Source organism: Periplaneta americana, chromosome 9 (genome assembly GCF_040183065.1).
Source record: "Periplaneta americana isolate PAMFEO1 chromosome 9, P.americana_PAMFEO1_priV1, whole genome shotgun sequence".
Taxonomy (NCBI): domain Eukaryota; kingdom Metazoa; phylum Arthropoda; class Insecta; order Blattodea; family Blattidae; genus Periplaneta; species Periplaneta americana.
The window spans coordinates 109654462-109679692 of record NC_091125.1 but is presented as its reverse complement, the minus strand read 5'-3'; the positions used below and the strand labels follow the sequence as shown (position 1 = coordinate 109679692).

General features: G+C 35.3%; 2 protein-coding genes across 3 annotated transcripts in view; both read right to left on the bottom strand.

Moving 5' to 3' along the window:
• Positions 1 to 7479, bottom strand: part of LOC138706382 (isoaspartyl peptidase/L-asparaginase-like) — a 54766-nt gene extending 47287 nt beyond the window's left edge. Inside the window, exons 1-2 of one of the 2 annotated variants that reach the window (XM_069835598.1) lie at positions 7332 to 7476; positions 5946 to 6163 (exon numbers count right to left, since the gene is read on the bottom strand). In XM_069835598.1, coding sequence (XP_069691699.1) covers positions 5946 to 6138 — 193 coding nt within the window. In that variant the 5' untranslated portion in view covers positions 6139 to 6163; positions 7332 to 7476. Of the gene's footprint in view, positions 1 to 5945; positions 6164 to 7331 lie in introns of both variants that reach the window. The other variant, XM_069835605.1, reaches the window with a different exon arrangement.
• Positions 7480 to 14574: 7095 nt separating this feature from the next.
• Positions 14575 to 25231, bottom strand: part of LOC138705608 (uncharacterized) — a 129183-nt gene continuing 118526 nt past the window's right edge. The window contains exons 3-5 of the mRNA XM_069834209.1: positions 22864 to 23010; positions 18865 to 20017; positions 14575 to 18201 (exon numbers count right to left, since the gene is read on the bottom strand). Of these exons, the coding sequence (XP_069690310.1) occupies positions 17855 to 18201; positions 18865 to 20017; positions 22864 to 23010 (1647 nt within the window). The 3' untranslated portion in view covers positions 14575 to 17854. The remainder of the gene's footprint in view (positions 18202 to 18864; positions 20018 to 22863; positions 23011 to 25231) is intronic.

Here is a 25231-nt window from a genome sequence, read left to right as displayed (position 1 = left end):
AACATGGAAATAGAGCTCCATGACCTCAGCACTGGAATTTGCTAATGTGGTCAGCATCATGCTGCATGCACCTTTTACCCTGCAATTTGACAGGAGGCTGAGTAGACCCTGGAAGTTTTGGTAATGAGAAAAATCGTACCACCACCCAGGATCTTCTTGTCTGTAGCTACTTGCTCAATTGAGTTACCCAGCCAAAATAAAATTATATTACTATCCATCAACACACTTATTTATTAATTACACTGTTTCTGATCAATTTACTCTTTCCAGTAGAGGCGTATCTGTGCTGCTGGAGATTACTTTAAAAGATATTCACAACAGCCATGGTTCAGAGACTGACTACTATTCACAATAGCACTCATATGACGTAATTGTCAGTAGGCTAATTTCAAATCGAACTTCACAAGGCTGAGTATTTTCTTATCAATCTCCTGTGGAGAATGAAGTTATTACTGTATTACATCACTGTTTTTGTTATACATAAAATGTGACACATTTCCAGTTTGAAACTTTAATAATTTTTATACTCGACCATGCCGAAATGTAGTAATTATACACCTGGTAGCAGTCCTTTAAGGCATGTCATTAAAGTACACCTTCTCATTAAAGTTCAGGTGTTTTCAGCCAATGACAACTCAGCTTACAGGTGTTCAGCCAATAACGAGTCAGCTTTGTACCATTATAAAACCGCAAGTATCGATTATTCTCGGATATGCAATCGAAAGAGAATTAGCGAAAAGTCACGGAGGCTGGAAATCCAATACTGTCGCAGAAGGTTATGTTCCGTTATTATAATAATTAGCATTAATTGTAAATAATATTCAAATAAATTCAATTTGTCATCTCGTTTTTCTATGTCGAATTCAATAATAAAAGTTATACTGTACCAAGTTTAACGGATTACACAAGGTCAATGACATTATTGTTCCTCGGAAAAAATCAATACTTTCGCGTATATATACTTATAGAGCATAATAATTCTTACAGGACTATAACATGACATGAGGAGGAAGATGAATAATGATGATGATGATGATGATGATGGTGTTGATGATGATCAGGGAAAGGAAGTTCATGCCCTAAAAACGTGAAGAGTATGTATGCATTTGTGCCGTAAAAATAGATAAATATGCTACAAAATATGCATTATCAGTCTGATATTATTTTAACAGAATAAGGTATAGGTAACTTACGTTTAGTTTATGGATTTTGAAGTGCTTGCTTCATTGCTGAATGCTCCATTTATGCTGTTACAATTCACGTATGTTTTCTGTTGTCATTCTTCCCCTGTTGTCTCTCAGCATAGCTTTGTAGCGCAAAAACTTCGTTCTACGTCACAAGAAGTAAGAGGAACTTGCACGAAAGCTGTAAGCTGTTCTATAGAAAATTCTTTTGGCTTTTAGGGTGTTGTTCCTTCGAGAATATCTTGAATTTCTTTAAGTTGATAATAGCCAGGATTTTTGGAAAGAATATTTGCTGTTTTCTCATTCACTTTATTGCCTACATTTCCTGGAACTGATGTTAAACTGAATATTGTTCTATCGAAATCTGCTAAAGACTGCAGTAAAGGAATACCAATTGCTAACTTGAGAGGCTCCCTATGAGGGCGTCATCGTTACATTCAAAATTCATAAACATAAATTAGTCGTGTTTACGAGATTACACACTTTTAAAAATGAGGGAAAGACAAATAATATGCATTTTCTCTGAATAAATGTTAAAATATGATGCTTTTATAAATAAAGGCAAAATATGCACTTTGATGCACAATAAAAGTAATATCATTGTATTCAGAAATTTGTGATTCATGTAGATAATCTTTCAGCATATTCACACGATAGAGAACAAATATGCAAATGCATGAACTTCCTTTCCCTAATGATGATATACTTTTAATAAAGATATAATCAAGTCATAAGGTCTTGAACATCAACAACTATTCTGTTGATTATCACAAACACCATCCAGATGGTCTACCATTGTGGAATAACGGTTAGCACATCTGACCATGAAATGAGCAGGGCCTGGTTTTCAAATTCTGATTGGGTTTTTTCCGAGGTTTTCCCTCAACCAATTGAAACAGAATTGCTGGATAATTTTCGGACTCATTTCGCCATCATTAATTCACATTAAACCATCCATACCATAGCCCAGGTTAAGTTCATTGTAGGGAATGCTGTACTTGTACAAAAGTATGACCATTCGGCTACCCAATCATTCACAGAATAGGAGTAGTAAACAAAAGCCTCAGGTTGCAGTGTAAGCCTTCAGGTTCCTCCTCCATAAAAAAAAAACACCATCTAGATACGGTACGTCTAGCTTCCAAAATGACTGTGTCTAGCGTCTAACCCGTTCCTTCTATAAAATAATCGGAATTCTTTACAGTGAAGGAACTGAGAAAGGGATGCAGTTATAAATACTTCTCTCTTTTCTCTTACCGGTACTGATATTAAAAAAAACATTTGAGCTACCCTTCGCAGTCTTAATAACATGTAGATGGAAACTAAATATTTTTACCTCATTTAGAATTAGATGATACGACTAGGATTCAGAGGATGATGCAAAACCACGTCGAAACTAGTCAATCAGATAACATACCACCAAAATTGATCATTTTAACATAGTTAAGTAGCTATTATTTATTCAATAACATTCATCAGTGATGATATGATATCTGCCATGCGGGCTTTTCTTCAGTTAATTTCTTAAAATGACAATATGGATTTTACAAAACCATAAACATCAGAAGATTTGGTATGGTAGCAGTTTCAGGAAATGTGAAAATCTTATTGTCAGAGACTTTATCGAATTCTAGCAAAAGTGTTCTATATACAATAATTAACATAAGTTAGTGTGCTGTCTGAATTCATCTAGTGTGGCATTATATGAAATGCGACATTTCAGAAAGTTAGAATATACTGTATTCGTTCTGGGTATTTGCAACTTCTGTGGGCTTTAACCTTAGGCCGGGTGCACACAGAATCAGACGTGGCGCGGCACGACGCGACATTTTGTCTCGTGGTACTTGTCTCCCATTGATTTCTTATGATGTGGTGCACACAGAATCAGACGCGGCGCGACGGTCGCGAGCAGACACAAGGAGACACAAAGAGACAACATCGAATTACTGCTAGAAGTTCGTCGCGAGGAGACTGTCTGATAGCTGCAGTGTACTGCACATGCGTTAGTAGTGGCTATGATTGCACGCTTTCATTATCTACAAAAAATACTATTGTTATGTAGTGCACATTATTCATAATGGAGCTCGATGCGGATAAATTAGTTGATTTAGTACAGGAAAGATACATTTTGTACAATCTTTGAAACAATATCACGAGAATAATGTGGCTTCTGAAAATATATGAAAAATTGCAAATGAGATGAAAGCACTAGGTGAATAATAATTTATAATAATAACACTACGTAACAAATGTTAACATTTTTTTCGTGCTAGCCATGTGATATATGTTTTCTATATAATTTGAGCCTCCCTTTATACGAATATGACAATAAAAACAGTTGTTGGTTACGGTTTTTGAGAAATTTTGGAATTTATATCTATTCAAAATATTGTTCTATATAATGACAATAAGGCTAAATATTCACTGTTCAGAAGATTACAGCTTTCTTTTTCTGCATTTTCTTTTACACTGGGCATCAGCTACATCACGAGCTAAAGTCCAACAATAGTCTGCTAGCATATTGGTACTCCATTGTCCTTGGTATCTTTTTTCCATAGTTGAAATTTCTTGAAGGAAGCACTCATCATGTTCATCACTGAAATCGCACAATTCTCGGGAAAAAATAGTCAAGATGTGAGTGAAGGAAGTGAATTTTCAGGGAAATTTTACAACCCCTAGTTTAATACGCCAACAGTAAATTTTTCACTAGTTCTTCATAGTTCTCACTTCTACAGTTAGCCAGAAAATTAATTCAACCTCCTTGAATGCAATCCAGACGGCTGTCTCTTTTCCTTCCTGCAAAGATTCGAAGTGATTGTCCTTCATTATTTCTCTAATTTGTGGTCCATTGAGAACTCCCTCTATTATTTTTGAATCACTAATAGCAGGAAATGTTAAGGAATACGCGCTGGTCCGAGTCCTCATGGGGGAAGAAATTTTCTCATGAAATTTCGGCCAGTGTATGGGACCGGTGCCCACCTAGCATCGTGATGCACTTGGGGAGCTACGATAGGTAGCGAAAGCCAGATATAACGACTGGAGGATCATCGTGCTAACCACACGATACCTCCATTGTAGTTGGATGTTTTGGCATGTGGTCGTGAGGCCAGCAGCCGGCTGGTCGGCCTGGGCTCTTCACGGGGTGTAGCGCCACGGATTATTAATAGCAGGAAACTTTTCCTGGATATTTTTAAATGCTTCAGTTTTATAATTTATCCCTATAACAAAATTCTTCATTAACCCTAACTTATTGTGTAAAAGGGGTAAAATTACTTCGCTTTCAGGTACAAGGGGTTGATGTATAATATTTTTCTTCCTTGGCTCTAGTGATTTTCGTTTTATTTTATAATGCTTATCTCGAGCGCGAGTGTGGAGTAACAGTCAGCACATCTGGCCGCGAAACCAGGTGGCCCGGGTTCGAATCCCGGTCGGGGCAAGTTACCTGGTCGAGGTTTTTCCGGGATTTTCCCTCAACCCAATATGAGCAAATGCTGGGTAACTTTCGGTGCTGGACCCCGGACTCATTTCACCGGCATTATCACCTTCATTTCATTCAGACGCTCAATAACCTAGATATTGACATAGCGTCGTAAAATAACCCAATAAAATAAAATAAAAATAAAATATCTCGAGTGCGACTGTCCAATTCGTACAGAAAGCAGCAAAATTTTGTGTAGCTTAATTGCACTCCAAAAAGCAATGCTATAACCTTCAAATCCGCACATATAAACCATTCGTACTTTGAATGTTATCATTAAAGCACACTTTAAAGAAATACACGTCTTACACAGAATACTAACACCACAGAAATATCCTGGTAAACTGAAGCGTTTTCATATGGCGAACCTGTTTTTCCCCCTCCAAATGGAAACGAAAAGGGCAATAAAACAATTTCCGCTTCTAGAAGTGGTTTTGACATGGTGATATATTGAAAAATATAAACTACAGTAGGCCCTAATGTAATTAAAGCTCACCGTGAAAGAAATGCACATCTCAAGTAAAATCAGGTAAACTCAAGTGAATTTATACCGCGAACCTGTTTCACTCCCTCGAAATAGACTCGTAGACGAGCAATAAAATAATTTCCCTTTCTACAAGTGCTTCTAACATGGTGCCCTACTTATATTAATACTGTTTTCACATAATGGATCTTCACATTTGTAAAACAAAATAGTTACACACGAAATACGGTGATTTTTTAAAATAAAATGCATAGAAAATTAATTATATTATGCATCTCGAAAACCCGAAGTGATGGTACATTTTGCTTGTTATTTTTTAATTCAGGAGGTCGAAATTAGTAAGAATTTGTTAGTTTTATGTCTGGCGCAAAATGACTGTTGACCAGTGTAATTTGTAGTAAGCCTAATTCTCTGCTCTATACGATCACTCATTATTGATTTAATATATTATTTTTCTTTATCGTGAGTCGTGAAGTAGTCATAAACATAAAAAATGACGTTTGTACAGTACATTTTAATTTTAAGACTCTTTCAATCATATAGATTTTTAGGAGCTTGCGTCCTTAGGAAATAATAAGCAAATACAATAGAATTTTTCATATAGACAGTCCTCTATTATTGACGCCATTTTCTAGCCTAGGCCAGTTTTCCAATCCCACAGCCAGCAAATCAGTTGTCGCGAGCAGACAGTTTTAAGCTGTCGCGAGGCGTTGTAAAGCAAAACGTAGCGTCGCGCCGCGCCGTGTCGCGTCGCGCCGCGCCGTGTCGCGTCGCGTCTGATTCTGTGTGCACCCGGCCTTACTCTTTCCTGGATTATCCTGCATGCTTGTCTCATCGTAATTAATGATAGCTTCTGGCAGAACATCCTTCAGAGTCTCTGATAGTTCTTCAGCTGCCCTAGCTCTCTTGATATTCTGGCTCTGGAAAAAAGCCTCAGCCGCACGATTTAGATGTATATCATCAAACTGATGATAACTCCTCTTGGTCTGACTCATTTTTTTTATTAAAATCGACCTCAGTCTGAAAAAAAATCATTTGAAGTGTAGGCCCTAACCTAAAAATGACATTACTACAAATGCTGACATAACTTGGGACACTGCCCCAAGTAAGGAACACTTATACACGTTTTTAAAAACATATTAAAAAGAAGAAAATGAAATACGACATTTAAAAAAACAGTGGTTAGGAATTCGAGGAAACATTACAGCCATTACACATCAGGGGTCAGCAAATTCTAGAAGCTACTCAGAGAGTAGTGGTAATTAAAGTTAATCTTTCGAAATAACTCATCTTTTTTTGGTAAGAACTTCAAAACTCTAAACTCCAACACAAAATCAGTTAAAATAAACTTTATTTCATTTCATAACTCAACTAAAACATCGTCCTTGTGATTAAACATGCTTCCAGCTCACTATAAACAATTGTCCAAATAGGAAACCTTGTAGAATGAGAAGTTCCAAAATGTCCCAAGTAAGGCGACTATCCCAAGTATGGGTACTTGACTGTAACTCCTTTTTTTATAACAATGAACAGGTTCAAAATTGATCACACTGCTATTATTTTCAGTACCGGCACTTTTCTTTCGATTTATATATATTTTATGTATTTATGTTGCAGCACTTGTTACTCACAAACATAATATAAACATCTAATTTAACATATAACAAATTAATCTGATGTCTAATACAATTATTTATATTCTTAATTTTGTTTTTGCTAACAAATGAAGTGGTAGAATCTCTTTATATTGCTTTTGAATTAGGTCACTAATAAACTAGTCTCAAGATGCACACAAACTGTAATGCATTACGTTAGAACAGTCTCATCTTCATCTTATAAAACTTGTAAACAAGCTGGAGAGCAATAAAATACGAGACTTTTTCAATATTCCTTTTTTGAAGCTTCATTTGCTAAGTTAAGTCACACTGAGCTGGTACTGACGTTGATATGTCTGTCTTAAAATGTAGGTATCATGTTCCATAATGTAATTAATTTCCATATTTTTTAAGAATTTAGTCAACATCAGAAGAGTTAACTGGTTAGGAAATATTTCACATGCATATTACTATATTTATTCCAAAATAATTCAGTAATGATTCACTGATAAAATTTTACATTCTGCTATATTCGAAATTTTAGTAAAAATTAGGTCTTCATTTACGGTCTTGTTTTACATACCGGTACTTACCTAACGTAATTTTGCAGGTATTTAAAGTTTATCGTCAACGAAATATGATTTTCAGAAAGAGAACCTTATTTACAACTTCTTTCTTGTACATGGGATGTAGACTTATATTCAGATTCAGCTGTGAGATGTAAGTTTCAACACTGACTGATTAAACTTGTTATCTCTAGTCTTTGTTCTTGCGTTTCAAAGTCTTATATCTCGGTTTACTCAAAAGATAAGGAAACCTATTTTTATAATATTATTGATCAATAAGCTGTGTATTTAAAACTCGATAAATTTATTTCTGTAATGTAACGTGAATGGATGTATTTTTTGTTTGTAGACATATGACCTTTATGTAATTAAGGTACTGTATTTATTAAAATTGCCATATTTGCATATAATATACAGTAGCGTGCAAATTAATCCAAACAACGTAATTACTTATGCAAAAACACTCAAACGGGATAAAAAAAGGATCTAAGACATACCTCAGTAATCTATGTGGCCTCCCTTGTTCCTAATAACAGCTCTGAGACGATTTAGCATGGATTCCACTAATTTCCCACAAATATTCTTCATTTCTTCATCGCGAAACCATACACCAATGAGGGCAGAAATCATCTTCTCCTTTATAGAACAATCCATTTTTTGCATTCTTCTTTTGCAAATTGACCACAAGTTCTCAATGGGGTTGATGTCGGGTGAGTTGCCTGGCCAGGGGAGTACCTGAATATTCTTCTTGTTGAAGAATTCTGTAGTTTTTCGAGACGTATGGCATGGTGCCAGGTCTTGTTGGAACACACCTCTGCCATCCGGAAATGATTTTTGCAGCTGGGGTACGATTCTGGTTTCCAATAAGTGAATATATTTGTCAGAATTCATCATTCCCTTGATAGGTATTAATGCTCCAGGCCCTTCATGTGTAAAACAACCCCAAAACATTACTTTATGGGAGTATTTGGGTGCTTGTTGGAGATGAGCTGCTGTTACTTTTTCGGATCCTTTCCGTACGTAAGAAACACGGTGGCCGTGGACCTCGAAATAAGACTCATCGGAAAAAAGTACATTCTTCCAGTCATTCACTGTCCAGTGTTGATGTAATTTTGCCCACATTAAGCGTTTTTTGCACATAACAGGGGTTAGCAGTTGCTTCTTAATAGGCTTACGAGCCCTTCATCCAGCTTCCAAAAGCCTACACCGCACTGTTGTGACGTGAATATTCGCCCCAGTGGTAGCCATTAACTCGCGGGTTAAGTCGACAGCAGTTAGTCTAGGATTTAATTTACTTTTCCTGACAATTAAACGATCATCTGCAGGTGAAGTCTTCCTTTTCCGGCCACGTTTCCTTTTTTTCTGGGGTGTGATGGATCCAGTCTCCCTGTATCGTTTTATGATCGAATTAACAGTAGCCAAACCGATGTGACATTCTGCAGCAATTTGCCTCTGTTTCATAGAAGAATGCTCTGCTAATGTTATAATTTTAGACCGTTTTTGTGGAGTTGTATCCATTTGTGAAGACGACAGAATGTACACAGGATTGCAGTATTAAGTCTTCAACACAACTGAAATGCTTATAAGTACAAAACGACAGGCAAAATGTCACATATTATAAAAAAATAATGACAGACCTTCAACAATGGAATTACACGTACTACAGATGTCAATTAAAGCGGTATGAGCAGCTGTGAGGCCAACAATGACAGAAAATGTAAAAATATGTCGTGTTCGGATTAATTTGCACGCTACTGTACATACATCTTTAAACACAAATTACATTAAGAAAATGCGAATGCAACAATTTTTGTATCACATAGCATGCCAAACATGAAATAAATACTGGTAACGGTACTAAATAGGGATACATAAATCTGTAATCTTTACAGAAATCAAACCTGCTTCTGGTGGTTATGGTACTGGTAGTAACAAATGCTACCGGAATATCTGGTTGTGTGGTCAACACAAATTCTTACAAAAGTAAATAACCGGAGGTGAGGGAAAAGTAAAGTTCAATCACAACTGTCAAAGTTTTTTGAAGTTTAGCAAAGATGCATTTAACAACATATAAAATAAGGATATTCATATATAAATTCTGTGAACTTCATACACAATGTTATACCTAAGCTGGATATTAATTGTGTGGTCTGATTGTGAAGCAAGTTTTGTGCATTCAACAAATAACCCACAGGAAGTGGAGGAAATTCTCGCATTATTAACAAATGTTTTGCTATAATGTATCACATATAGTACCTACATTTTAGTCTTAACTTTTTTCGTACATGATGATAAAAGCGTCGATCTGCTTTGTCACAGGCTTCATACAGAATGTTGAGGAAAAGTTTCTAATGATCCACAGAGTTTTCTTTAGTTTGATGTTCTGGGTTTTGATTTGTAAAGTTTGTTCTTCAGTTTACTCTGAAAGTAAAATTCACGTGGCATTAAATCCAACGATCCTTTTGGGCCACACTACGTTACTATTCTTAACCTTCCAGTAGTCATGCACTCAAATGCAATGTTAGTGGTCATGTGGATCACAGGTGATTCATATTCTTCTAAGTTATTTTTTTAAATATAATTTTATTATTTGTTTAACTTTTTCTGGTTAAATGTTAATGATTACACATTAAAAGGGTCTAATTATATTCATTTTTTCAAAATTCACAAAACAATTTTTTGTCCAATTACAGGTTATAAATGCTGTAACAGCATAAATTTAGAGTCCACACCTGTGGAGTAACGGTCAGCGCGTCTGGCCACGAAACCAGGTGGCCCGGGTTCGAATCCCGGTCAGGGCAAGTTACCTGGTTGAGGTTTTTTCCGGGGTTTTCCCTCAACCCAATACGAGCAAATGCTGGGTAACTTTCGGTGCTGGACCCCGGACTCATTTCACCGCATCATCACCTTCATTTCATTCAGATGCTAAATAACCTAGATGTTGATACAGCGTCGTAAAATAACCCAATAAAAAAATAAATAAATAAATTTAGAGACTGAGAAAATCTGTGCAGAGCATAGTCCTAATTACGTGCCACTTGCTTAACACTTGTCAATTACAGTGACTAGCTGAGAGGGTAGAGAATATACGAAAAAAAAGGTACCGAGATGACAGATGCAATAAATGCTACCATCTCGGATCACCAATCATAATGTGATCCACGCAACCATTGGAGAGTTAACATTGCTTGCACTACCTGCATATTCGCATTTGCTGAATCTCGTTGTAACATGCATACTATTTTCCCATTTTATTTAAGATTTGCGTAAATTAATTCACAATTTGTTCAATGTAGTGTTCAGCCGTAATTGTAACTTTAAAAACAATTGACCAGTTATGTGATACATTTAAATTTGTACAATACACCAATCTTTTTATTGCGAAGAATTTCTTGAATGCTATGGGGATTTTCTGAGATCATTGTCTCATATCTTGTGACTTAACATACTCATGCAGCATAAACCATGCCTAATTCGAAAACAGTGTTTTGTTTAGTTATGGATCTGGCTCACTATCATTAACTTTTCTTAAAAATCATACAGTACAAAACTCTCATACAAGGCTCACGAATACGAAATAAATGAGCAGCTTTTATTTTGCACGTTTTCAATTTCAACAATTTTGTCACTGTATGATTTGCTAATACCGGTACCTATTTTCTGCAATAGACATGTAAAGGACTTCATAGTGAACGTTCCAGTGCTGTTGCAATATTATCCAGTTTTTGTTCTAAAAGGATGTGTTTGAGATTTAAACTTCGTATGAACTTTCTTTGAAGACTTTTTCGTAACACATATATTGTACTTTCTTCATTGTTCTATATCACTTTTAAGACTTACATATTTACTGATTAACTTTATATCTTCTTTACTATGTTAATATGAGGAAATTACCTGGCTGACTAGTTTCAAAGTGATATTCTTCATTAAGTAATTGATTAACCAGTGGACTTACTCGTGTTAATTATGTAAGTCTGTGCGGCTTACAGCTGTTTCGGTGCATCATCACACTATCTTCAGAGCCTACTAGATCTCGCGTAATCTCGAACTTCTCTGCCTGTTATGTGGGTGCGTTTGATTGTTGAAAGGTGTTGAATAGTGGAGTCAAATAGTGTGTGTGTGTGTGTACTGAAATTGATCTGTGTGTTGAGAATTTGATCAGGGTGTGTTTTAGTGTGTTTGTATATTTCGTATTGTTCTAGTGTGTTGAGTTTTTGGTTCTTGGGTTGTATGTGTAGGATTTCCATGTCCGCATTTATGTTATTGTATATATGGTTAGCATTGGTTATGTGATCGGCGTATGTAGATGTATTGTGTCCTCTGGTTATTGCATTAATATGTTCTTTGTAGCGTGTTTGGAATGATTTGCCTGTCTGTCCAATGCAGAACTTATCGCAACTATTACATGTGAGTTTGTATACACTGTGTGGTCGTATTTATTTGTTTGTGTTTTTTGTGTGTTGAGATGTCTTTGTAGTGTGTTTTCTGTTCTGTATGCTATGTTGTATTTCTGCTTTCTGAATGACAAGTTCTACATTGGACAGACAGGCAGATCATTCCAAACACGCTACAAAGAACACAGTAAAGCAATAACCAGAGGACACAATACATCTACATACGCCGATCACATAACCAATGCTAATCATATATACAATAACATAAATGCGGACATGGAAATCCTACACATACAACCCAAGAACCAAAAACTCAACACACTAGAACAATACGAAATATACAAACATACCGGTACTAACACACACCCTGATCAAATTCTCGACACACAGGTTAATTTCAGTACACACACACTATTTGACTCCACTATTCAACACCTTTCAACAATCAAACGCACCCACATAACAGGCAGAGAAGTTCGAGATGACGCCGAGATCTAGTAGGCTCTGAAGATGGTGTGATGATGCACCGAAACAGCTGTAAGCCGTACACACTTACATAATTAACACGAGTAAGTCCACTAGTTAATCAATTACTTATATTCAAGTGTTAAAAGTAGTGTACGCAAGATTCAAAATGGATTATTCTTCATTGTCTAGCCTAGACTTCGGACAATGAAGAATATCACATCGAAACTAGTCAGCCAGGTAATTTCCACATATTAACATAGTAAAGAAGATATAAAGTTAACCATTGACATATATTATAGCTAGTTAAAACATATTTTTCCATTTCACAGAACAAATAATCATTGCTACCGGTATTATCTTATGGACTATCGAAACATACTTTATTGCGAACAGTAAAGAAAGCAAAAAATCGGCGAAATATGCTAAGATACGACAAAACATAGTTAATGAAGTGGTAATTGACCATGAGTTTTACCTGATATCTATAATACTCTTGCAGAGCATACAGAATCTGTTCCTTAGATCACATAAAAGATTTTCTGTATAAACACTGAAGATTCAAATAACTATAAATTCACTAGATATCAGTGGCTGCTCGTGAACTTGTGGATTGGAAGAGTTGCAGTAGATTTCGGTACATACAAATTTCACTTCTTGATACCATTACTAATAAGTATAGGACAAAAATAAATGCACTACATATCGAAAAACCAAAACTTCCTGACTTAGTTGGGAGATGTCTGTGGGACCATTTGCTAATCCCTAAGAAAAACTAATACCATCGATTTCAGTCTGAATTTCAAATCGGCAGACACTCAACTTACAATCTACCAGTTAATTCTGAATTGTCTTAGAATAACCTTAAACAGTGGCATGTTCCAAATGATTTTTGAGAGGCTCGTTTAGATTACTCACGGACTGTAGCAACCCACGAAACACATCAGGGTTCTTCGAATCGTTTTTTCATCATGTCCCCTAAGGGAAAGTTCAGATTGGCCACAAAATTTGATACAATCAATATATTTTTAAAAATATTTTCATGATTTTTTCTCACTTCTTGATTATGTTTGAGAATGTTTGTTCTGTTCGTTTCACTTAATTGCACAGCAGTATGAGTTGCGTAACATAGCCAATGAAACAACATTTTTCAGGTGAGACTGCGAAGATTCGTGCATTTTGCTTTTTAGGGGCAAATGTCCTAAATCTGTCACACCACTCCTAGTCCATGCAGCATCACCACCAAAGAGAAGGCAAGGAAAACAAAATACACATTTTTTTTGTTCACATCCACGTAACCACACATGCTTAGCGTAAATTTCATTGTTATACTTCCTTACATATATGCACTATTTCGGCTGGATGAAGCTTAAGTAAGATTTAAGTCGGGTAACAGACGACCCTTTAATTTCACTTCATTACATCAATATTCTCCGCAAGGGAAAGTTGAGAAAAATAAAATTAATATTCTGTAATTCACACACACTCATGCTTGCAAATTTGCACTGGTTAAGTTACGGTATTAAGACGTCACACCAAAGCAACACTCAGATATACTGATGGTCAACAATTTTCTAAAACTGGAAAAGAAGTCTCGTTCGTATTTTACGTGCTATATCAAAAGGATTCTACTCGTGCAATCATTTTGAGTTAAGGCAAATATTAGGTTCTGCTGGAGGCTGGATATATACGTAATAATAAGGCAAAAGAGAATACTAATTTCGTTATATTAACTCGATAAGATTCTACAACAATAAGTATGTGAAAAGAAAATAAAAATTTTGTCATTAAGTTTCAAGGGAATAGAGAATCCATTTGACGCAGCATTACAATAGCAGTGTGAGAGGAGAGGAAAGATCCCTTGTGGCCTGGCTCTGCAAGCCACTGCAGCGAGATATGGGTTTTAAACAGCGGTAGTTTCCCTCTGCTTCCCTTTACCTCTCTATCCCCTGACCTTGCAAGACACACTCTCTATGAGCTGACCACCCTGCAGATCCCAGGACGACTTTGAATGTAGTGTCAATTCCAATACAGTCGACGCGCAAAAAGATTATGCATAAGATAATAGTACATATTCCCGGCCAGATGAAATATAAAGCAATTTAGCAATAAAAGCTGTAACAATTCTTCTACAAATTAAAATAAATATTATTTTTATTTTCCTGTCAAAGCAGGGAGTGTTGCAGTTCCGCAGCTCTTATGGACGAGCCGCCCCTGCTAGATATATATTTTTGACAGCGATATTATATAATTGATCTTATTTTAGTCTTTTATTGTGTATTCGTTTATGACAATAAATATAGGGGAACACAGAGTATGGTACCTTCAAATAAGTTAAATTTCAATAACACTGAAATGAAAGGCATTTAAGAGATACACAACAATAATATTATAAATAAAAATAAACATAATTTTTTGGGACATGTACTTTATTTTATTATATTCACTGAAAAGCTGACATCAACTACAAATATTTCTGAAAAGAAATAGGCAGCTTTGTCACTTTCCTGCAAGTATTTATAAATTTTGTAGGCGTACATGAAGAGAGTAAAATGTATTGCATCACATTTAACATTACACCTCATAGCTTCGTATAGGCCTACATAATTAAAATTATGTAATTCAAATTTGTTATCCTTATCAACAGTAATATGAATAACTAAATTTATGACATTATTTGTAAGTTAATTTGGATTGTACTTAAATTACACTTTGGTTATGACAATGTTCTAGATATTCAATGTAGCATAAATCAGTTCATTGTATATTGTAACAATTTTTAGCATACTTCAGGGCCGCCCATAGAAATTATGGGCTCTGCCCCCTCGCAAATATTTTAATCAATGTTGAAATTCTATAATTTAAACACAATACTAAGACAAAAAGCTAAAGAAATTTTATTATATTGTCTCCACAAAAATGGAAATACCAGTATCGGTAACTCTTCTACTTCTTAAAACCTGTTGGAAATATAATTACCAGTAGTATTTCAATAACATGTGATTTGACAAAATTCTTCTTTCATGTAAAAAGAAGTTTTGTGAATATCGGTATTTTGTGTCTTACTATCCCTAAAAATATCTACCAAAAAATGGACTGCTCCCCCCCCCCCCCCACTCGAGTGGTGTCCATCTCCTCGTATGGGCGGCAATGCATACTAACTTGAGGGTATAACCTTACTGTTAGAGAGCAATGACAAGTCCAACAGATATTGGAAGTCATTCAATATAAATAAAATAGTCATTAAACTCTACTGATGAAAGAAATTTCAGTTTGAAATGTTGTAGTACTGGTACATCTATTCTCATTTGTGTCTAACATAGAGAATGAATAAATCTGGAATTTTAAAGCAATGGTTTTCAAACTGTTTACATGGTGCCATTCTTTCTATATTTAATATCATAGAAGACTTTTAGCCTACATACTTTACATAATCGACAGAAGCCTAAATATTTATTACAGCTTTCAGTTTGAGAACCGCTGTTTCAGAATGCAAAACTTTATACAAGTCATGTTGATTTTTATTAGTAGGTTACTTATGTTCTAGTCTGTACCTTAAATTAGTGCACAGAAATTCTGAATGTCCTGTAATGCTAACATCTTAGTTATGGTTGGATTAAGAGAAAAGGTAGACCAAGTGACCAAGAAGACAGGACAATTTTTAATAATATAATACATAATGTAATTCCCTTCCAAATTTTAAAACTGAAAATATTTATTGAATTTTTTTAGCATCATTATATAGCAGAGCAAAATAATTAAATACGTATGTAAGCATGCAATAGTGACTAGCTGATATTATTGTTCATAAAAATAATACTTTAGAATAAATTAAGTTTTAAGTTTGAAACATCAGATCATAAGAATACAGGAATGATATAAACTTGTATTACCAGTACTGTCAAATGGGGTGATATTGGACAGTTTTTTAAAATATTTTTTTAAGATACCACTTGTGTAATAATTGATAATTTGCAGTTTTTTGTGATTATAAATTGTTAAGTATCTCTACAATGTGACAATCTAAAAACAATGTGCTAGCATTCAGAAATGAGCAGAATAGAATAATTTAAAAATTGTCTGGTGTCATCTCACATTCGGGATGATTTCGGACACTAATGTTTATAAATAAATGTTTGATGTTCTTGCCTCTGTGGGGTTATTTCGGAATTTTTATGTTTTTAAAAAATGCAAAAAATTATTGGTGCTTTATTTTAAACTTTTATAACAAATACAGCTTTAATTACACAAGAAAATCAACTGTTATCAAAAAAACAACATATTACAATTTTTATAAGTTACTTTCAATCTGCTGTGTAACGTTATATTTTCCACTTAACCACAAAATATTTGTTCTAAATCCAGAATAATAGGAATATGAAATTCTATTAAAACTTGCTGTTGGACTGTGTCATTTTCAATTTTTATACATTATATAGTTTATACATAGAGAATCTTCTCGCATTATGATATGCTGTTGATCATTATGAGTGACATAAATAAATATACATACCGGTAAAAGAAAATGAACAAATACCATGTATAACTTTCGAGGAAATGATATATTATTGGTATCACTATTACATGTTTAACTTTTAAACATAAGCCTACATATTTTTAATGAATAAATTTCTGACCAGTTTTATGGAGCTAGTGTTACATAATAAATGTAAAATATAAAGCCAACTCCATTATAAGCCAAATCGGCCCAGAAGTGGCGGAAGATTAAGACTCCCACCATTACAGAAAATTGATATTAATTGTAGTAGAGATATCAGTCCTACGTGCCTGCCACCTTCACCCCCAAGGAAATGCCCCTGGTACTCATTTCTATTAGAGACTGAGTGAACTTCAGGGTCATAGCGTGGCCGAAAGGATTATTGGTAGATCAATGGAGAAAATCCATGACCCAATCGGGAACCGAACCTGCGACTTTTCAGCTTTGCAGCTTTACGCCTTAACTGTGATGCTACCGCGTGCCTTCAATATGACAAAATAGTAAGATTAACTTTATTATTTACTTGGTTGGTTGGCTATCAATACTATGCTTTAAAGACACTCCCAGGCTCTACAAGTATGACAGGTTCGAATTGCAATTCTGAAGCGGAGGTACCTGGAAGGAAAAATTAATCATCCCCGTTGGAAAAGTGTAAGGTGAATTTTGATGTGAACTATGATAAATGGGTGGAGAATTTTACCTGGAACCCTCTTTTTCAGAGAAAGGTTTCTTTAACTTGCTTCAGTTCTGTGACATAAGACCCCCAGGTTTTAGTTCTTCTCTGGTGTCACGATAACTGTATCTATAAGCCCTAAAAAATCTATCGATTTAAACTTCAGCTCTAATGGTAAATATTTGACGATTATTTTTATTCATAAAATGGTAAAAGATTTATCTCTGTAAACGATTCCCATCATAAATACAAGAGAATATAGAAACATTGAATGTATGAAATAATTGTCAGAAGAAGAAGTAGGTATAGAAAAAGATGATAAAAAGCATGAATTGTGAAAAAATTTACACTACCATTTATATCTATTAACATTTTCTTACTTTGTCACATTTGCTCTTACATACTCGACTTTAACTAAAATGTACATATTCACAGCATGAAATGATGAACTTAAATATTTTACACAATAATTCTGATAGTTGTCATGATTCAGTTCATATTTGCAACAATCGTTACAGCACTACTGCTTTACAAGAACAACTGCAGACACAACTTCTTCAGAATTTCCCTTGTACATATTTCTCTGATGAGAATCACTCTCAGTCCTTAAATTATATCGATCCCCAGGGCTAATTGGAACAGCAGAAACTCTTCCCATTGAACTGTGATGTCTGTGATTGTTCCAGTCTTCATTTTGTTCTCTACTTTCTGCCTCTACAACACCTGCTGAATAATGGTTGCTGCCTCGTGATAGGTCTGGTGCTGGAATCTCGTAAGCTCGTGCGGGAACCGCTCCTTCTGGGGCATTAATGGGCATCCAGCTGGATGATGAGACAGCTGAAAAACTCTCTGGATTGAGAATGTTTCCTGTAAAAATTAAATAACCTTCATTCAGAATTTAGGAATATTAAACGTGGAGTTCCTTAGGGATCAATTTTAGATCCATTATTTTTCCTAGTTTATACGAGTATTAATGTACGTAAAGATTAATTTTTACATAATTTATCTGTTATGGTAACAATGGTTATTAGAGGAGAAAAATTCGCTCTGATGTACTTGTAGATCTTTTTATTTATTTGACATTGTTGTATCAACTGCGAAGTTATCTAGCATTGGTGGAATTGGAGATATCAAAACAATATTTGGCGAGATGAGTTCGAGGATTGTCCGACATTCTCTTACAGCTGGGGAACACTTGACTTTTCGTCATTAACTCAAGTGTCCCACTCTAGGAGCGAAGCACAGTAACTGTAGGTCTTTTCGCAGCCATAGTATTGCTTTCAGTGCACCATGGAAGACAAACTACATTGCACCGCATGATACTGATTAATGAAGAAATGGTGGAATGTCGGTAGGGGAAACGGGAGTACTCCGCGAAAACCTACGATCAAGCACTGTCTTTGTCCACCACAAATTCCAGTTAAACCTGCAATTGGGATTCGAATTTGGGTTACCATCTTGGAAAGCAGACGCTCTAACATAGTGCTTATCCTCTTACTTACATGTTAACTATGAAAGATATGCACTCACTTGTATCCACTTCTTTGTGCATGTCTTCCTGCTCTGACATTGGAATGGAAGATGGTTCTGGTTGTTGGTAGAGTCTCACAGGATGTCTGGAACCCTTGTACAAGAGCACCGGATTTGATTCTTCTGGCTCCTCCTCTAAGCCGTTTTCCTCATCATCATCAATATCTTGGGCAGTCCTTTCCATAGCGACACTCTCTGCATTGTGCATCTGTTCTGTTTCATCACTTCGTTGTCTTGGCCCCAGTACTGGTGTGTAAGGTATGATTGGCACATAGTACTGTTGTGGTATTATGGAGCCTGTACCATAATTATAAACTGCGGGAGGGTTTGTAGTTTGCTGCCCATACGAGTAGGGTGAAACTGTTTGAGAAGTGCTCATGGACGCAGCAGCTGCTGCATAGCTGTCCTCCGGTTGTGGGTGGAAGATTGCTTTCGTTATATCAGGATGACTTACAGAATTGACTGGTGGGCTCTGAGGTTTCCTTACTGGTGGATTGTAGAATGCTGGTGGTGATTTAGGGTATTGTGAGTTGTGATTTGGGTATATAGTGGAGTAATGATGTGGCTTTGTCTTGATCAGTAGTGTAGGTGGTGGTCCTGGGTGGATATGTTTCGGTGAAACAGGGATGAGGTGGTGGTAATGGCCGACCAGTGCTTTTGTCGCAGTTATATGGTGATGGGGTGGTCCCAGAACGTATGTTCCTCGATGTCTCGATGTTAAATATGGGCGAAGGACGACAGGTTTTGGAGGCCCGTATGTAGTGGCTTGCACAGGTGGTGGAGAGGTTAATATTGGTCGTTGTGAAGGTGAAGGTGTGGTGTATACTGCAGGATTGTATGCTACTCCATTTTGAGATGAAGGGGTGAGTGAATCATACGTGAGATCTACACTGTTGTGTATAGGCGGTGGAGTGACAGGTAACGGTGTTGGTATAAGAGGTGGAGAAGTTGATGGTAAATGTGGATGTAGCGGTGGTGGTGGTGGTGGGGGTGGTGGTGGTGGGGGTGGGGGTGGAGGTGGAGGTGGAGGAGGAGGAGGTGGCGGTGGTGGAGATGGAGGAGTTGGAGGTGGTTGGGGTTGTGGGCTAGTAGGCACTATGTAACCATAATATGGGACACCTTTGTTGACACCAGCCACATTCTGTATTCCAACCTGCACGCAGAGAGAAAAAATCTGATAATACATGAAAATTACTCATTTACTCACGTTTTTGAATACAGGTATAGCATGTACCATTTTTAAAAACCCTTGCTTAGAATAAACAATCTCATTTTATTATATCATCAATGCATGACATGAAAATAGGATAGACACGTGCAGCAATCTTGTTCTCACAGAATAGCCACTTCTTTCTATCTTATCTTTTTTATCCTTTGCAAAGCATGTACATAGCTGACAGTCATTCATAAAAAGTGGCAACTTCATTTTACTTAGAAGACGTAATACACCCATAGTTAATTATATACCTTTCTTGCACTCCTTGAAGATGAACTCGAAGGTTGTATGGTTTCATTATCTTAAGGGGTTAGGTACAGCTTAAAGGAGTAAAATTTTGGAAATATTCAACTTTTTTTTTCCTCCATTACTGTATCTTGTAGAATAATGAAACTTAGTATGCGTAAAACACTGTCCTTCTGCTATATGATAAACATGTTTTTACGATTAAAAAAAAATTATTTATATATTTTTTTCAAAATTCAAAGTTCACTGTGCAGTGATGAAGCATTTCCCTTATAACTCAAAAAGTATCCAACATTCTGTGATGAAATTTTTTGTGTGTAGTTATGCATGTCATATCTACAATATGATGCAAAATCAGTTCTCTACCTTTGATAGATTATCTGATAAAAAATAAATTCATTTTAAAAAAATGGTTAAATATCTGACACACACACAAAAAAAAATATTGTTTATTAAGGAATGTAGTTGAAAGAGCATGATATTGTAAGCATGAGCTTCAGCAATAAAATAAAAGAGAGAGAACATGAAAAACTTAACAAGTTTATGAGTTATGAGGGAAATGCTTCATCACTGCACAGTGAACTTTGAATTTTGAAAAAAAAAAAAAAGTATAAATATTTTTTTAAATCGTAAAAATATTTTTACATAGACCAATTTTCATTATTGTACAAGATACAGTAATGGAGGAAAAAAATGTTGAATATTTCCAAAAATTTTACTGCTGTAAGCTATACCTAACCCCTTAAGTACATCCTATGTTTTTAATATCTAGAGTTGTTCATTATAGGCGAAGGATTTTAAAAAATGACAACCTTTAAGCAAAAGCTTATTATGAAGACTTTAAAGGATATGAATCCTCTAGATTCAAAACCTCCTAAAAACCATTTTGTTCATAATTGAATTATGCCCATATATTACTTGCTAAGAATGAATTCTGATGTTTTATATAGTTTAAATTAAAAAAAAGTCACGGAATTTAAAGCAAAAGGTTTGTTAAAAGTCACTGTTAGGTTAAAAATTTCTTCTATTTTCCACCAGTTACTGTCAAAAATCCTTTAATTTGTGAAAGTGGATATAGGAGATTTTGAATCTATAGGATTCATATATACTACACGAAACAGACCAGAAACTTTGTTCATCGTTCTAGTACCGGTAATAAAATATGTACAGTGCACTCCATTCAGTATAGGAGCTGGAACAAAACATTAACATTTTTTACTTAGATTAGATAAGAAAAATCATTGTCACGTATTCGATATATACTTTCTCATATGTTTTATGCGATTTGCAACAGCTTCAGTTCTCTGTCTTATTACCAATGACACTTCCGTTTGTAGTTTTTCCTTTTTTATTTCAGGTTTTATTTATAGTTGCTTTAATTTCAAGGTCATTTCACGACTGTCGACTGTATCTTAGCCAGGGGCGTATTTTGCTGGCTACCGGGGCTACCGGTGGTAGCCCAAGGAAATTACAAAAGAAAAAGTTTATAATATAACATAATGTAATAATTTTGTATTATTAGTTTTACCATAGTAATTAAAATTGAAGTAATTGTTAGATATATTTTGTGTAATAATAGGGTCAGCGGTAGCCCAAACCCTTTAACCAGCATACGCCACTGATCTTAGCTGTATCTTTTGCATTGGAAATGATCGAGGGAACAACTAAAAACGCCGATCAGATTGGCTGGCCCCGGGATTTGAAATCAGGACCTCCCTTAAGAAAGTCCAATGTTTTGCCACTCAGCCACCTCGCTCGGGTTAATTTTCTTGAAGAATTCTTATTTACGAGATATACAAAAGTTAAATCATATACTGTACTCCGAAATAAAGACAAATACTTTCATTTCCCGCATTGCAAATAACACACATTTTTTGTGAATCCCGAAGATCCCATGTAAATAATGAAATTGTACGTTTTAAGTTGATGTGATTAATTTTTTCACAAATCTACCTGATATAACTTTACATATATTGTATTCGCTTACAATATCACTTTGCTCATTACGAAAATCAGTAATTAATATTGGTAGAAATATGAAAATATATTCTTCATTCGTAAGTTATTTATCTAACAACAGCTATGTTGACAAATCGTCGTAAAATAACCTACAAAAATAAAAATAAATAAACAACAGCTAGGGAAGAAAAACTATTAGGGTTAAATAATTATTTATTGATAAGTAATTCCTACCGAATACAAATTTGACATTTACAACTGACTGTGAATGTGTTATCTGTGACAAAGAGTGCTTTTCCTGTCGACCGTTGTTTACTGGCTTTCACATTATTTGTGGCGTGCACATTAGAACTAGTTCACAGAGTAAATTTTACATTTGAAGACGATTAATATTGGACTTAGTAACGGTGACATACCATCGCCTTACTACTCATTGATCTTACAAAAGCATAAGTATTAATTAACAAGTTTTATTTTCCTGAAATATTTAATAAATAGAGAGACAAAGATATCTTACATAACATTTTAAAAATCTATTTCTCATTACAATTTGCATAAATATCTAATATAAACCAAACCTGAGTAGGAATAATGATGGGACCAGCCCCTAGGAGCTGATGGTGGACAGATCCTGGATACACCAGAACGGGTTGTTGAATTGCTGGCAGTTGATTGGTACCAGTTGTTGCAAAGTAACGCAACCCTTGTACCCCATCGTAATTTGTCTGAAAGGAGAGTAAATTATTACTTAATTGTACACTGTACAGGTATTCATAACAGTCTTCCGATATGGTTCAAATAGAATTTATAGTCGGGTTCGATTGCCAGTAGAGAAAAGGGAATTTAGCTTTTTCGCACGAAATTGATATGCATATCTTATATTGTGTTTGTCCTTTATTGTCTCACAAGGTGGAATATCACCATGCTGATCAAATGAAGAAGGAATCCTGTTACTGGTATACTTAAAACCCTCAAGAACCTATATGATTGTAGATAGAACGCGCCAAAAAGATGACTTTTGAAGTAGTCTATGATGATTATGATGGCGACAATGATGATGATAATGATAATGATAATGATAATGATAATAATGATGATGATAATAATAATAATAATAATAATAATAATAATAATAATAATACTTACTTACAAATGGCTTTTAAGGAACCCGAAGGTTCATTGCTGCCCTCACATAAGCCCGCCATCGGTCCCTATCCTGTGTAAGATTAATCCACTCTCTATCATCATATCCCATCTCCCTCAAATCCATTTTAATATTATCCTCCCATCTACGTCTCGGCCTCCCGAAAGGTCTTTTTCCCTCTGGCCTCCCAATTAACACTCTATATGCATTTCTAGATTCGCCCATACGTGCTACATGCCCTGCCCATCTCAAACGTCTGGATTTAATGTTCCTAATTATGTCAGGTGAAGAATACAATGCATGAAGTTCTGCGTTGTGTAACTTTCTCCATTCTCCTGTAACTTCATCCCTCTTAGCCCCAAATATTTTCCTAAGAACCTTATTCTCAAATACCCTTAATCTCTGTTCCTCTCTCAAAGTGAGAGTCCAAGTTTCACAACCATACAGAACAACCGGTCATATAACTGTTTTATAAATTCTAACTTTCAGATTTTTGGACAGCAGACTGGATGACAAGAGCTTCTCAACCGAATAATAACAGGCATTTCCCATATTTATTCTGCGTTTAATTTCCTCCCGAGTGTCATTTATATTTGTTACTGTTGCTCCAAGATATTTGAATTTTTCCACCTCTTCGAAGGATAAATCTCCAATTTTTATATTTCCATTTCGTACAATATTTTGGTCACAAGACATAATCATATACTTTGTCTTTTGGGATTTACTTCCAAACCTATCGCTTTACTTGCTTCAAGTAAATAATAATAATAATAATAATAATAATAATAATAATAATAATAATAATAATGAGGAGGCAGACGGTCATGATGATGATGATGATGATGATGATGATGATGATGATGGTGATGATGATAGTACTAAAAAGACGACGATGGCAATCATGGCGTTAAGCATAAACTTTTTATGCAATCTTTCGAACCACAGTATTTTTAATCTTGTCATTTTTGGGATCGTATTATAACTATGGACGAACAAGAATTCATTATTACAACCCAAAAACAAAGGAACAATAAAAACAATGAAAACATTGATTCCTCCTGCCAAAAGATATTTCGTGTTCAAAAATCAGCATGAAAGGTCGTCAGATCAGTTATTTTTAATTATTATTTTTTTTGGGACAAAGACGGACTACAGAGAACAAAGGTGAAACTGTGAAGGGTGCATATTACTCTTCATTATTAACTAACTTGTAAGCTTCGGGAAAAATCGTGGAGGAACATCGTGATAAAATTTCCAAAGGTGTGCTGTTCTTGCAAGACAATGCACTCGCTCAGAAGTCCGTGATTGCATTGCAGAAATTTATTAAGTTGGCTTTGAACTGATTCACCATTCCCTTTGTTCACCAGATGTAACCACTTCAGACTATCACCTATTTGCGAAACTAATAAAAAAAATATTGAAAGGGAAGAAGTTTTCATCGAATGAAGCAGTAACAAGTGCTTTGGAGAGGTGGTTTACAGCCCAAGACAAATAATTTGTAAAGGCTTGGAATTACTTTATAACCACTGTACTAAGTGTATAGAGCTAAAAGTTGATTATGTTGAATAAATAAGATTTGTTTTGAGGTATAACTTAGTAACTTTTTCCATGTGAGGTCAAGAACTTATCAATACTGTCTGAACTATGTTTGATTAATTTTTACTTAGTTACTGAGCAAGTTGGGCTTCATTTCTCGTAGAGATGGACTCATCCATTGTCTCCTGTTACATAGTCCGACAACAGTATTACTGCAGATGTGCTATAATCCTATCATTGCATGACGTCTCTGCTTTCTGTTACAC